The sequence below is a fragment of the Xiphophorus couchianus genome, chromosome 8 (genome assembly GCF_001444195.1).
Source record: "Xiphophorus couchianus chromosome 8, X_couchianus-1.0, whole genome shotgun sequence".
Lineage (NCBI taxonomy): Eukaryota > Metazoa > Chordata > Actinopteri > Cyprinodontiformes > Poeciliidae > Xiphophorus > Xiphophorus couchianus.
In genome coordinates this window covers 14,352,051-14,367,933 of record NC_040235.1, presented here as the reverse complement: position 1 = coordinate 14,367,933, position 15,883 = coordinate 14,352,051, and the positions used below count along the sequence as shown (strand labels likewise).

Genomic DNA, 15,883 nt, shown 5'->3' with positions numbered 1-15,883 from the left:
ACCCATCCATTTGAACTCTGCCAATTTGATTCAGTCTTAAGCACATTTTACATCTCTTTCTGTACAGTCTGAATGAATTTGACATTGACTTACAAAGAACACAATGTTTGTACATAAGCTTTTCACTTTTTTTTCTTTTCTGGCCTTCAGAGAAGCTGATCGAAGGTCTCAAATCTCCTGACACGTCTTCACTCATGCTTCCTGATCTGCTGTCATTGTCTGATCCTTTTGGAGAGTCTGTGGAGTCTGTGAAAGGTAAAAGTCTTTTTACCTGTTAAACATTTTTCAACCCAAAAAAGACTGAAACAAAAAATAATTCAGGGCTGACTGCATTAAAAACAGAACAGGGTTAACCTGCAGCTCAATTCAACGCAAACAGAAACAGTAATGTTATCAAGCGCATACCTTCTTATCGCTATGTAAAGAAAGAGTGAAAGAATCAATAGTTTTATATTAACAGTGGGTGAAATGACATGTGTGTGAAAGAACTGGCTCAAATGAATCAACAGAATTTATAAACTGGCTTCTTTATTTATCCTTCTCCAAGTTTGTCTCTCTGCTGCCCCTGGTGGCCACATAGTACCACATTATCACTTGTGATTCAATAAACTTTTAGACATACAGCATAAAAACTGGACTTTTAACAGCTTATATCTTTTACGAGCATTTAAAATTACGAAACATATCAAAGTGAGAATTTAGATATTTTATTAACTAGATCCCATTCTTGTGGCCATCTTTGGTTTGGTTTCTCGCCACCCGTCCCAGACCCTCTCACTGCAGACGACTCTCTCCTCGGGTCTCTCATCTCCGGACCACCCGCAGCACCGGGCAGCGCCACCTCCTCCGCCCCCACCTCCACCACCTCTGCTCTGGATGATTTCAGCCTGCTGTCTGGAGACTCAGTACAGCCGAAAGGGGGTAAGAAGCTCCTAACTGTAAACATACTCTGCTTGGTGATGATTTAAAGTCACTCAGTGAAGCATGAATACCTTTGTTTCTATCCTGAAAAGAAAGAACTATTGGTTCTGATTTTTTAAAGAGTAAACTATGAAGAAAGTAAACAGCAACCTGGTATTGAATAATTTACAATCTGTAGGTTCTCAGAGGTAGAAATGCATTAACATCAGTGGATTAGATGTTAATTGATGAGATGCTGCTTCTCTAGCCAAGTATTTTGATTCCTAAGTGGGTTTAAAATGTCAGATACAGCAGCCTCCTTATTGTGTCCTGCCATCACAAACATGTTGAGCTTGCTAAGCTGTCCTGTAACTTTAACTGGAATAATTAGTTTTTTTCAGATAAGTCTAAGCCCCTTTAAGATCATAGTTCCACAACCATAAACACACCAGCACACACTCCCCATTAAGGATCATTTTGTCCTTTCCCATCATACGAGTTGGTTTGCTGAAATGACGGCAGAGTGCGCGTTCAGAGCATGCAGATGAGTTGTTCATTTCTCCTCTCACTGACGGAATCATTAATTTGACATCAGCAATCTTTAGACTTGATAAATTGTGCTTGAGGAGCCATTTTGTCCTCCATCGTGACACGAATTGACATCTCAATTCATTATCTTGCCTTATAGATCCGAAGTGAGAAGGTTTGCTTCATGAGACCTTGAGTTTGAGTGTAATATTGACACTAACCTTTTAGAAATGTGTTGATTGAACTGTTACAATTCCACTCTTGGGATTTTGGATCATATAGAAAATTTCAGCAAACGGTAACATTTTTGCTCTATTTTGTCCTCCAGAACAAAATCATTTTTTAATTCAGGCCAACAGCTTTACTAAACATCCTTCATTTTTTAATCCCATTTATCATCGCACTTCCCTAAAGGTAAAACTTTTTTGATTCATTGTTTCATAGTCAGGGTATTTTTCTTCACATTAGATTAATGATCCTCCTTATAATGGGTTTTCAATCAGTTTAATCAAGTTTAAAGTCTTTAATGTAGCAGAGTGTTCCTGAGCTGTCAGGAGTCATCTATAAAATTGCGCCGTCTCTCAAATTAAAAACTGCACAGCTGGGGTTTAGTTATCAGTTCTTGGATGCAGAGCAAAAGTATTTAAATGGTGTTGACTCTGCCAACTCTGAATCGCAACCTGACTGTGCAGCAGCTGACTCCAGTTGCAAATCACCAATTCCCTCTCATAATGTGCCATCAGATGTAATTTTTACGTTTACAGAGCAGCAGATCTATTTGTCTCGAAAAGCCTGGATTCAGAGCATCATTTTAGAGAAAGAAGGAAAATCTTTTTGTAATTGCTGTGCATATTTTTATGTGGATGAGGCATCATTATACTGCTGGAGGAATAAAACATCATCCCAGTGGCCCTCTACATTATATTGTTTTTCTTCAAATGTTCTGAGCTTTATTTATCGTCTTCAGACTCGTCTCTCTTGATCTCAGACTTCGAGGCCCAGCCGGCCAGTGCGGAGGTTGCTACAGAGGACGACTTTGATCCTATTCCCGTCACAGGCCGAAAGAATTCCCAAGGTACGCCTTTAAAGTTTTTTATTCTTAGAAAGCCTTATGTGGCTGAAGTCATCTTTGAAATAAAACATTAAAATCTAATAGGTCAAATAAAAACATAGGGATGCAATTTTTGAAAAAGCTGTAGCTGTAATTGGGTAAATATTTTTCTTCTTCCTTCTTCTCCCTCCTTTCTTTTTGACTGCTTTCCTTGCCTGTTGTGACTCCCACTCCCGTGCTTCCTCTCCAACCCCACCTCTGTTTGCCCGTACTCGTCTCGTTCCCCTCCCCTTGTCTCTTCGGCCAGTTTCAGGAGGCCACTCGCGCAGTAACAGTGGTGGTTCTGAATCCAGCCTGCCCAGCTTGGCCCGCTCCCTGATGCTGGTGGACCAGCTCATCGACTTGTAGATGACCCCCCCTTCCTCCTTCATAGAAGCTGTATCTCTGGATAATAGTCCGCCATAGCATAACAACAATCAGCCGTATAGACGTAGATAGTTCCCTGCACCCCCACCCTGACTTCCTCTCTTCATTTTAGAAACATCCCTCACCTGTCAGCGTTTCTTCATTCCTACTTTTCTTTCATCGATAGCAGCGTCCGCCATCTCTTCATCTCTCATCTTCACACTAACATTTCAGCTTTGTTCTAGTCGCCATGCATTATGTATGATCCACCGAGAACGAGCAGCCAATTCACCGTCCATTTTAAACACTAGTCACGGTAGTTGTTTTTTTTTTTCTCAATCAGGATAAAAGCTATCAGTTTATTTGAAGAATACTGCATTTTGTCTAATAGCAAACAAAAAAAAGATAATTGTCGTAATGTAAAATAGACATAGTTCTAAGTGGTTGTAGTTCTCGTGCACAAGTGAATTTGTCGTGGTTTGCCTTCCTAGATTTTCCTCCCTGAGTTTATTTGCACAGAAAAAAAACATGGAATATTTAAATGACGTTTCATTCAGATGAGGTTTATTTGAATTAACAAAGCCAAACATCTCTGAATCTGATGTCATGTAGCCTGATTTGCACACAGATGCGTAAATGTTAGACTTGTTTGAGTTGAGGGGTGGAAGATCTGTACGACTTTGAAGCTGCTGTAGTTGAGCATGAAAAACGAAAACATGAGTCATTACACACTACGTTAAAGTGCCATAGAGTAACCCGAGAAGCGACGAGAACAACAAAGCAAAGACAAAGCATGGCACACTCCATAATTATTGGCACCCTGAGTAATGATTTTGATTTAAAAAGTTAACAAATAAATAATTTTCTTCCTTCCTGCCCGTGAAGTGGAAAGTTTAGCTTGAGTACCTGGCTTGTTTGCCACACATCCAGATGTATTAAACTTTTCATTGTTGCTCTGACTGCAATTAGCATGTTCTGCTTACTGGGATCAAAGTAAACAAAAGTTTAAAAAAATCTATCAAGAATATCTTGGCCATACTGTTTGGAGTTTATTAAGACAGCAATTTTCTGATTTGAACATTAGAAGATCAAGATGCATTTTGTCTCATTTGATATAGCATGTTTTCTTGTCTTTCCCATTGTTAAAAGTAATAATATTTTGCCTCTTGCCACTGCATCATCATTTCACCTGAGTAAAATGAAAACATGCATTACCAATCAAAATCAATGAGGCACTCTGAGAATATTAAAGTATAAACTACAAATATGGGTTAAGATGGCATTTTTTTTCGTCATTAAAAATACTTTACTCTCTTGGGAAATTTCGCTCACTGAAAAACACAAATGTAAGGTTGGACTTTTTAAAATGTTTTCTGTTGGGATCATGCTACCGCAGTGAAATATTTAGGGCTTAAACGATTCATCGAGTGATTCGAGTACCTTGATGATTAAAATTCCTCGAGGAAAATTTATCTGCCTCGAAACTTCGTTAAGTTATATATTATTATTTAGCGCACCGTGCTCCGGCCAGGTTATTACTTGCGTTGCACAGCGCTCTCACTTCCGCCTAAGTTGTTGACGAAAGCTAACAATTAGCAGCATAACGTCCAGTTTTCAGAGGATTTTATTGACTGATGATAATGTTTGGGTCTTTGTCATTTTTCGGACCAATAAACATCCTTGAAATGACTGGCGCAATGCCTGGAGTACGGTAGTCTTTTCTCCTCCCGGAGCTGCTGCCTAGTGGCCGGTTCAGAGTGAACAGCGGGGAAGAACGCTGCAGGTGTATTTATACAGGTAACCGGATAGACCAAACACTGCGGGCAGCTGCGCATTAGATGATTAACCTAAGTGTAGCTTTACGGACGAACCGGAAAATTTATTACATATTATCCCGGTCTCAACAAATGGGTGGCGGAGCGCATTGTGGCGCGACGTAGCTGGTAGATGAGTTTCTGTGTGTGACGAACGAAGGTGCCAAATCCCGTCGCTAATATGAACACAAAATCTATAAATGTCTGGGCAAGGTGAGAGTTCATCTATTTAATTGACTGAAGATGAATGCATAAACGAAAAGCTGGAGTATTGACATTTTTATAAGCGTATTTGTGAGCCTGCCTCTTTATTATTACACTGAATATAATTTCAGATTTTTGAATAACTTTTCTTCAGGTTAACTTAGAAAGTGAGCTATTATTGTTACAAGTTAATTTTCTAAACTACAGAAAAGTTATTGTTAGGGAAGCTCAAATGTAAAAAAAATGGACTGATGCTGATATGTGACAGTAATAGTGCTGTTATGTTAGATTTACCAATGTTTTATTTGATCTTTTTTTTATCCGATTACTCGATTAATCATAAGAATAATTATTAGTTTCCTTTTGCGATTACTCAATTACTAAAATATTCGTTTACAACAGCCCTAAAATTATTAATTCATTTTCAGTCTTTTTTAAGCATCTTTACCAGGCATGCCAACATTTGCACACGGTGCTGTACATCCAGCCATTCAGTATGAATAATATTTGCTCTGGTCTATTCCACTTTGCTTTTTTTTAAGATGAAGATTTTAAGTTGTTTTCCTGAAGGAAGGTCATGTTGGAACTAAATCAGAAGTCAGTGTGTTTATAGCAGCGTGCCATATCTATAGAAATGCATGAAATCTTGATAATAATGTGATAAACTAACAATAATAGGACCTAGCAGATAAAAAGTAGCAAATATAAATATACACAACACTCTCCAATCATTTCCTGGCACTGACAGAAATCTCATTAGACGAATATTTTTCACACACTCACTCTTTTGTTTTCGCACATTTAGTTCACATTGTCCAATCCCTCCTACATTCCTCACTTTTATTTACTCCTTATTTATGTAAATAGATATCTGCAAACTCTTATCCAGAACGTATATATGAAGTCATCGTCATAAAGCTTTACACGTGGAAGACATATTGCTTTATGTGTGAATCTGATGTACATGTCATATATATGCAGATATATATATGACATTGTTTTCCTGTTAATACATGTTAATATGAATAGAGTGTTAGAGATTGAATGTAAGAAATAAATATTAGTCTATATTAAAAATCTATATATGATTCTTAACATCATAATTGTTCGATAATGTTAAAGAGTATCTGAAAATGTCATTCCTCTGTGCAGACATGTGATATTTTTATTTTTCTTCTTGGTTATAAATGCTCTGAAACTGTCAGTATGTTAAAATGTATAGATGCTAACCATGGTCTCCGTCCAGCCTGCAAGATTAGGCCTGAACCCGTGTCTTATCCCACTCTCGTGAAAAGAAAAGTGAATCTGTGTGTGGTCTGTTCTCATGGACAGGTGGACTATTATATTTTTTATTCAAAGCAGCCAGTGTATAGAGGGGGAGTTTAATTGTGTGAATTTTTGGTCCCATTTCATTAGATTTTTTTTTGTGCTTTTTAAGGCTTTCTTGGCTCATTTTAGTGATCACAGGATTCATATCAAAAAGCATGGCAGTGTTGTTGAATGTTACAATCCCATGCATTGGTATACAGTGTTCTGATAAGCGTGCGTGTGTGGACTCTGAAGTATTGGGTGTTTTTTTTCCAGTAGTCTTCTTGTGTTGTTTGCTGCAGAAATTGCATTTGGTCAGTTTGTCCTTAAATCTCCTCTGAAAGCACAGACCCTCTCTCTCCTCCTAAATTCTCTCAGGTGGTCAGAGCTGCATCTCCTGCAGCACGCTGACCTACTGCTCTCCCGTCCTCTGGAAGTATGTGTTTATTTTTACAGTTTACAGAAACAACACTCGTCTTGTATTTAATGTTTTCGGGGCTCTGTGGAGTGTGGCTGTCTGAAGGTACAGCCCTGTGGCTGAAGTCTGATTATCACACAGCATTATAAACATTATTGAAGGTCAGAACTGTATAGATGTTTCTGTAGGACAAAATAAAGAGTCTCATGCTTCTGATATATGATTACAATGAAAATGGCTACTTTCACTTGTTTATTTTAATTTTATTTATTTTGAAAAACGGAATTTTAAAAAGCACAACTTTTATTTTTGGAGAAAGAGATTTAGAAGTATCCTTATTGTATGTAAATAAAGTGCCCAAGTTTAACAAGTTAATTGGCCATATTTCAACTATCCATGTGCAATATTATTTTAAATATAACTAGCATTTAAAGGGGAGCTATTATGCAATACTCACATGTTGCAAGTTTCTGTATTTTTATTTAAGTCTCAACTGCTTCTAAAAACCAAGAGCTCAAGAAAACCACCCAGCCTCTTTTTTGGCAGTAAGCTAATGTTCTTTGGTGTCTGGAAAATGAGCCTCTTGATTTTTAAGTCACATTCGACAAAGGCTGTGCTATTACCCAGCGAAGCCCAGTGCGTCACATAGCAACCCAAGCGGAGCTCCAGCACGTTTGGTGAGCTGGTTTTACCGCTGTGTGCGCCGTACTGCGTAAAAGCTGTTGTCAACCAAATCACTTGCTGCGTTCTTGTTGGTTGTGCAGGAGGCTCTACTTCTGCTTTTCATAGCTGTATGGTTGTATAATTGCGCATCTGTTTGTAGGCATTTTCACAAGAGTCAGAGGGCATGACCAGCAGCAGCTTATCTGAATTTAAAGTGACAGGAGGCCCTAAAACAGCTTGTTCTGAAAGGAGTTCAAAATAGGAAGACCTGACATCAGACTAAAATCTCATAATTTAAGAATCATTTTGTATAAAAAATGTAACAAACATGTTTTGTATAACCCATAGGCCTATCCCAACCTGCGCAAGGAAGCATAATAGATCCCCTTTAAGTGACAAGCGTAGGAATATCAAGCCCAGAATGTAAAGTTTGTGCCAAAAGGATGGAGTGAGCTACTCAGATGTTAATAACATTTCCCCTCATAGTGCAGAAGGTTTGAGTGGAAAACAACCACAGGAAGCCATCTTGAAAGCCTTGCTATACTTTCTGGAGTTGCAGCATGTGCAGTTTTGAGGCTTAATATACCCAATGATCCCGTTTCTGATCCTCCTGCTGAACATCAGTCATCTGCAGTTACTGTCTGAACCTATGCAAGTCCCCAAACTTTTTTCCTGTAAGCGTTAGTGTGCTGTTGTATTTACTAAAGCCAAGCAAGGCAAGTACCTGGTGAGAAACAGAAGCCCCAAATTTGTGTTTTTTTCTGTCATTTTCCCCAAAATGAAAACAGTCAGCTATGTGACATTATCAAGTGTTTTTGAGATGCCTCCTTGTCATTATGGCCCAACCCTGCGTCAGAGCTGTGATACTGTGTGCTCCTATTTTTGTGAGATAATTTAAGAATTATAAAGGGATGGCTAATAAAGTACAAATGTGAATGTTGACTTTTTGACTATTGATTCTTGCAGTTCTCAAACACTGTTGGTCTGTATTCTCAGAGTGTTTCAGATTTCAGAGTTTGGCAGATTTATTTATACCCCTTGAACATTTCCGCCATTTGTCACTTTACAACCACAAACCTCAACCTTGGATTGGGATCTTATGTCATGGAGCAACATAAAGTAGACCCTACACACTACATGGTGTGGCTTCCATAAATTAATTTCAGATTGTGTTTATCGAAATGAGCAGGAACTAACATAGGTGCTCTCTTCAGATGAGGTCACAGCATTGCACGCATGAACCAGATCAAGTCACGTGAGTTTTCTCAAGAGCTTTACTACGAATTTACATGTTGGAGAAAAAGAATATCAATACCGCTGTTGGTATTCTTCACTCCTCCCTTGTGTCTGCCTTGCACCCAAGCACTTTGTCATTCATTGTCTCTTTTTGTTTTGCTATGAATGTGTTCACATTGTGCAGATTAAATGTCAACACCTGTGTAATGTCAAACCTTCGTTGGTAAATGTGCGATCTGAGTCCGTTTAAGCTCAGATTAAGTTGACTTAACTTCCAGACTTGCTTGGTTTTGCTCACCAGCTTTCTTTTTTGAAATGATCATATTTTCTGCAGTTATGAGATGGTTGTCCAAAAGCTGTTCATGTGTTCCCAGATGTCCGCCTTCACAATTCTTACAGCTGCAAATCACTCTTTGAGAATTTCCTGACTTTGACTGAGTGTTTCACTTTACATTCAGCTTTTCTATTGTGATGTAAATGTAGAGCATCCTCACTGATGGGTGTCACCTGTTTAGGTTCAGAAGTGGTTTTGCTTCATTGTTCTGTAAGGTAATCGATGGACATTAGCGCAGAACTTTGGCTATTTTTAGCTCTGTCTCTGTCTCTCAAATTTATGCCTCTTCATGGTGGTGTTACTCTCAGGTTTGCATATCTCTTTAAAATTCCTTAGGATCCTCCCTGGATTCTGCTGGTGTGGTAATAGCACCCTCTGCTGACTCTACTGTAGGTGAATATGGAAATGTCTACTTCCTTTATGTTGCAGGATTAAAGAGAAGATTTTTCCCTGTGTGCAGCTGCAGTGAATAAATCATAATCCTGCTCAAACCTTGGCCGGTTTTCTTCCACTTTCGGAAAATGAGAGAATCAGGTTGTTGAAATTCAACATGTTGTGTGGATCTGCCTCTGTAGTTGTACTGGAACTGCTGGGTCAGGTGATTTGCTGGGAGTCTGCAGATGAATTTAACATCATGTCTATTGATAGAAGCAGGAAAATATGAAATCACAATATCTGAATGTCTTTTAGAGTATGTTTTCAGCCACTTTGAACATTTACAGCTCAACATTCTCCATTGGATTTTAGTCTGGACTTTGACTGAGCCTGATTGAATATTCTTTGATCTAAACCATCCCATTGTAGTTCTGTGTTTTGGGTCGATGTCTTGCTGGAAGGTGAAGCTCTGCACATTGAGTACACATTTACATGTTGGATAGAAAGAAAGATTAAGATCTCATCTGACCAGAGCTCCTTCTTTCGATAAACGCTGTCCATGTCCGGTCCGTCTGTTTATCCGGACAGCCATGTCTTGGTTGTATTGACGTTGAGGCATATTAAATTGCTTTTAAATTGAACAGTGCTGCATAAAAAAGTCAAAGCTTGTGATAATGTTTTATAATACCAACCTGCATGCACAACTTTCTTTGTCCACACACACTGATGGGACCAATAAAATTAGCTTTTATTTGTCCCACTGTGTTTTGTCTTGTATGAGATAAAAAGGCATGACACTTTTCAGATTTTAGTGTATGAAACATTTTAAAAACCATGTATACTTTTTCCCCCACTTCAGAAAAATGTGAACTGCTTTGTGTTAATCTGTACAAATAAAAGGTTTATGGCTGTAGTGTTAACAAAATTAAATTGTTACAGGGGTATGAATATTTTGACAGCCACTCTATCTAACTCAGATTTCTTTTGGAAGATGGAGAACTTTTGTGTGCATAACTGTGTAAAGTCGTTCTCTTCTTGTTAGAGTTCTTTGTTTGTGGTACTTATAAAATATTAGCTGCTTTTTATCATGTACAAAGGTATCTGCATTAAGTAGTCAAGATGAGAAAATATTCCACAGTTGTGTTTAAAATGAATGAAATTATGTAGAATATAAATAAAATGAGAATGCAGAGATATGAATATGTCTAAAAGAGCTGTATTTGGAAATGGCACAAAGATTGAAGTTATGTATAGAAAACAAATATGAAAATGTGAAAATAAATGTTTCCATTTAAAGTTAAAGGAAGTCACCTTTGGAAACAATAGTGCATTGCGAAAAATAAAACAATAACTTTGAGTGATTATGTAGTTTTTACAACAAAATTGTAAAACTACACTACTACTAAAGTTGAAACTATAAAGTTTAAAGCAAACTATTATATATATATATATATATATATATATATATATATATATAGCATTAAGAAATAATTAAAACTGCATCCTGGTATTAGGTGCCATTTTTTTTTAGGTTTCTTTATAAACTTGTTCTTGTACAGTGTTACATTTAAAGTTTGAAAATAATTGTATTATTTTATTTCTTTGAGAGAATTTTTGTTATTGGGCAAAGATGAAAAAAAGTTTAAACATGTCACATTACTAACAATCTGCTTGGATTGTCCTGTACATCTACACAGGTAAGATTCTGAATGTGCACTATTTGTGTCACATTTAATTTGTGTAAAGCAGCTTGGACCTCAGTTCAATATTAATAAGTTAATTTATCAATTAAATACTCAGTAAATTCATGTTCAGCTTTTCTTTGAAATGTATGTGAAAATATGTCTGTGATGAATTGAATCCCTCAGATTTTTTAAAAACCACTACATTTATTTGTATCTGTTGTGATTTTCTTACAAGATTCTTTTTGTTTTTAGTTTAGGGATTCTTTAAGAAACATTAATTTGAGCAAAACGTTTAGAGAACAGAATCTCATTTTCTCTCTGTTATTGCACACACAGACCTGCAGAGGGAGCTCTTCAAACTTCACTCTGCTCAGTCTGCGGCTCCTGGGCAGAAGATCCATCAGAGCTCTGCTGCATGTGTCCCCTACAAACACATGTTGCTGTCAGAAGAATGTGGCGCTCATCCCCGCCCTGCACGCATTCCCTGCTCCAACCGTCATTTCATACCTGTTAACCAAGAATCTCAGAGCCCTCCCCCAAGCAGCGCCATCATCTCTGATGTCTTCCAGCTGGCCCCGTTTAAACCGCAAAGGAAAGAAAGCGCGACAGCATGCAGAGTCTCCGCCTTTTCCGCATCCCATAATTCTGCTGAAGCATCAGATGTTTTCCTGCAGGCACCGTTTGGGAAGCGGCAGGAAACCAACAAAGCTGCTCCTGCTAACACTCACACATTCATGTCTGGCACTCAGCAAGTGAGAAACAGCACAAAGTGTCACCCTGTCGCCCTCTTGCACACGGAGGCCCCTCTGCTCCAGCAGCCCGTGGCGGTGCACCGGGTCGTCTCCAGGATCGGTCAGCGGGCCGCCGTGGGCTCAGTGGCAGTGGGCCCCCTGCATTCCTGGACCATCGTGGGAAAAGTTGTGGATGACCCATTCACCGCGGCACCTTTTCAGCCCAGATGCTCCCCAGGGAAGCCTTAGTTTTACTAGTGTGTCTTTAAAAAATGCCAAGTCAGAAGAAGAAGAAGCCAAAATATAGTTCAGCTGCAGTAGGACTAAAATCCCACATGTAAGTTCGACGTTGTTTCAAGGTTAAGGCTCTACCTCAGTCATTTCATTTGCTTTCAGTCGCCATATCAAGTCATCATGAACAGTTTCTACTTTAATTCAGTGGATTATTTATCTATTAAAGAATCACATAAAAGTAATTAAGAATGTTCCAGAGCAAAAGTTTGTATGCAGTTTTCTCTTATCCACACATGGTCAAAATTATACATTCAGGCTCATATATGTACATATTTACTGATTTCTGCCATAATTCTCACTGCATTTTCAACAACTTGCCTTGTTAGTCAAGTTTTAGAAGGTTTGATGTCACTTTAAAGGGACTTTATATCAAAAATACATTAATAATCCCCAAATAAAAACTGATATAATTGTCTTCAAAGAGTCATTGTAGCTGCTGATGGCTGTGGGAAGGAAGGATCTCCTGTAGCAGTCTGTTACAGATTGTCTGAAGAAACCTCTGACTGAAGACTTGTATAATATGGAGAAAACCTAGAAGCTTAATGTCAGTCTGCACCAGCCATCAAAATCCAATTGTGATGCATGTTGGGCGTCTTTATCCTCTTGGAACAACCAGTTTTGTGTATATTTAAACCATCATATCTAAACTGTCATTTTTATATTTTTACATACAAGCAAAGTTCAAAGTTAAATAACAACCCAGGAACCACCGAGGTACAAAGTAAAAGCTGCTTTTGAGCAACAGGTACTCGAATTTAACATCAACATGGATTCAGTCTGTCAAGAAAATAAGAACCAGCTACTCTAAAATTTTGACATTTCAGCTTGACTCGCTGCACAACTGCAGCTGCCCTCAGGGGCAAGCCAAATGCTTTGTGGGTAGAAGCTAAGTTGTTTGACCAAAATGACATAAAATGTCAAGAAGAGACTTTCATAGCTTGTATGAACTGTAAAACAAGGCGGTGGCAGCATCATGTCCAGGGCCATTCCTTAATTAAACATCTATTCTTTGTGTAAAAGCCTAATGCATCACAGGGACCAACCCAGCGTATATGAACTCAAGACATTCCAGCAAAAAGTGGCCAGGAATCCAGACAAAACTATTCCAGAGATTTGTTGACATCCACAAAAACATGACTTCCCTGTAATTTGCTCACAGACATTTATACAAATAATAGTGGGCCTAATATCTGAGCCAATATCTCTAATTTTAAGTTTTTTAAAAAACCTGTAAGTTTGAAGCTTGTCCAGCCAAGTCTTGTTTTTGTAAATCAGTGTTGTTGTATCTTGTATTACTAGTCCAGTCCCCAAAAAGAAGGAGTTAACTTAATCATTATAAGGCTCGAGTAAAGATGACCTCCGTTTTCATGGGGAGCGAATGTTGATATTTTCTATCACTTTTTTATCCAACTAAGAAGTTTTACTTGGATTTAGAGGAAAAGTGATTCAGCTTTTAGGGCGTCGTTCCAGAAACCATCATTTTCTTGGCAGCCCAAAGGATTTGCTTGTTGGCTCTTGCTTTAAGCCCATTAAATCTTTCCTGTTGTTTACATATAAACTGCAGATTGTGATTTTATTATCAGTATTAGGAGATTTTCCAAATGTTTGCAGTTTTCCTGTCGACATTCAGTATCAGAGCTGTAAGTTACCATGTAACTGCAAGCCAAATACACAATTCTTTTTCTAAAAGCAATTTTTAAATGCATGTTTTCCAAAAATTCCAGCAGCTTGGATGTAGTCAGTGTTTAATTATCCTAATCCCAGTTTACATGCTACACAGATAAACTGGCATAAAACACAGTTTAGTGTATGTTTTATAACTTTTCTGTCTAGTCTGTGAAATAAGTCTAATAAATTTAGTTTGTCAGCATATCACAGATTAGATTCTTTATGTGATAAAACATTAAAGATAATGCTTCTGAATCGGTTTTATTTTGGTTCAGTGAAAAACTCTGTTTTTCGCTGAGGCTTAATATTCCTGGATATTTACACTGTATTACCTGCTCAATTAATACGGGGTAAAAAACCAAGGAAAGTTACATGTTTTATCCGCCTAATATAGTCTTAAAAGCTCCATGCTCTGGATCTGTTGTTTTATTCTTATGTGTTTTTATGTCTCTGAGTTATATATTAAAACAATTAAAAGTGGGTGTACACTTTTAATAAGAATCTCTGAATGTAAATCATCTTAATTTTGCCCACAGTCTTAACCTGTTCTTGTTAATTTTTGCCTTTTTTTGTTTGTCAGCAGGCAATCCATGCAGGTGTCCCTGGAAACAGCTTTTTCAAATTTAATCCCAGTTTATGATTAAGCACCAGTGTTACACTCAACATTATAGAAATACTCTTATTTTATCTTGAGAGGCCTCCAGTTTTTTTAACGTAACATTTATGTATCTGCCTTGATGGACATGTAACTTTTTATTTCGAGGTGATGCTATTAAAACAGTTGTGGCAAAATTGTTCCACAGTGATGTAAAAATGTTTTTCTTGTAAGTTTTTTTTTTTTCTGCTTTACTGGAAAATAAAAAATCTAAAACAATTCCCGTGTGCTATTAAAACTTGTCCAGAGACTAAATGGGGAAATTACCACTTTTTGCTAACGAGGTAGCAAAAAATCAACGAAATGTTGAACAATCGAATCTGGCCTAAACAATTCAAAGTAGGATTAGTCAGGGAAAAATATCTTAGCATCAGGGTTCTGCTGTCAGACTTCTTACTTTCTGCAGAATCTGTTTCTTCTTTTTGATATGTTTCATTGTCTATGTTTGAGTGGAAGCTAAGTTTGCGCACAATTACGTATTTTTTAAAAATGTTTTATTAAAGCTATGTCTGAAAGGCACTATTTTTGGTCAAAAGTATTTTCTTTCTTTTTAGCATGTTTTTATTGTCTTGTTTTGATTTTTAAAGAATGAAGTCTCCTGAGGTAAAATGGAAAGAAACGACCGATCCAAGTGTCCCCTACACTCAGTAAATCACCAGTACTTTTACTCTAGTTTAAACCTCCCAATAAAGCAGCATAACCAGTTTGAGGCACTGATGACGTTCAAAAGAAACATTCCTGCGTAGTAACATGAGCCACTTGTTTTCCCGGTGGTCAGCAAAGCATTCAGAGAGATTCATCTTCTGGAGACCTGCTCATGGAAACTGTAGAAAGTGGACTGGGTTTCACAAAAATAGATAATCGCGCTGTTTTTTTTTTTTTCTTCACATAAATTTCAACTTCTTTTTTTTTTCCTAAACACTGTTGCTCATCAACAACTGAACTTTGGAGTCTTATTATCTATGAATGCTCATCCCTACAGTTTGTGCAGCCAAGGTAGACAGCGCTGCCGGCCAAGCTAGGAAGTTGAAGCCACTGCAAAACATTTTTTAGGATTCTCCAGGGAGATAAAGTCATGAGACGCTTTTTTTCTCTTTCTAATGTTACACAATGCACTGAAGTGAAGCTATCACTATCTTCTGTTTTAAAAAAAAGAAGGGGTCACAAGAGAGCTAATCTGTCAGCAAAATACTGAGTTCATGGAGCTATCATAGGTGTCACCGTTCTTATTTGCTGACATCCTGGAAGAATTAAAATTTTATTTCTGACGCTTTCTTCCTGTTTCTGGAAGGTTTTGTTTGTTTGTTTTTTGTGAGCTCATCACCGCCTGCAGAACTGCAGATTTGTGTGTCTTTCAAGGCATTTCCAAATATGAAAAACATATTGGAAGAACACATGGAAATAGGATTTATTTTAGGAAATCTGACTGGAATAAGAGTCAGCTGACTGTCTGCTTTGTGGCTTGTTGCATAATATTTCAACTCCAGTAAAACGTTTTTTGTTTTTTTCATGTCTTTTTGTTTCCCTCGGAGGGAAAAAAAGAAAAAAATATTTTGGCTGTTCAACAAGAACGAGGAATAATAGAAACAAGCTTTCAAAAGGAAAATTAACTAA

At 37.6% G+C, this 15,883-nt stretch overlaps 1 protein-coding gene across 4 annotated transcripts in view; it reads left to right on the top strand.

Moving 5' to 3' along the window:
• Positions 1-14,411, top strand: part of LOC114149314 (AP2-associated protein kinase 1-like) — a 29,500-nt gene extending 15,089 nt beyond the window's left edge. The window contains exons 17-20 of one of the 4 annotated variants that reach the window (XM_028025077.1): positions 151-255; positions 769-921; positions 2,417-2,503; positions 11,258-14,411. In XM_028025077.1, coding sequence (XP_027880878.1) covers positions 151-255; positions 769-921; positions 2,417-2,503; positions 11,258-11,901 — 989 coding nt within the window. In that variant the 3' untranslated portion in view covers positions 11,902-14,411. Of the gene's footprint in view, positions 1-150; positions 256-768; positions 922-2,395; positions 2,504-2,786; positions 3,844-11,257 lie in introns of those variants that run through there. The other 3 variants (XM_028025076.1, XM_028025079.1, XM_028025078.1) reach the window with 3 other exon arrangements.
• The last annotated feature ends 1,472 nt before the right edge of the window (positions 14,412-15,883 follow it).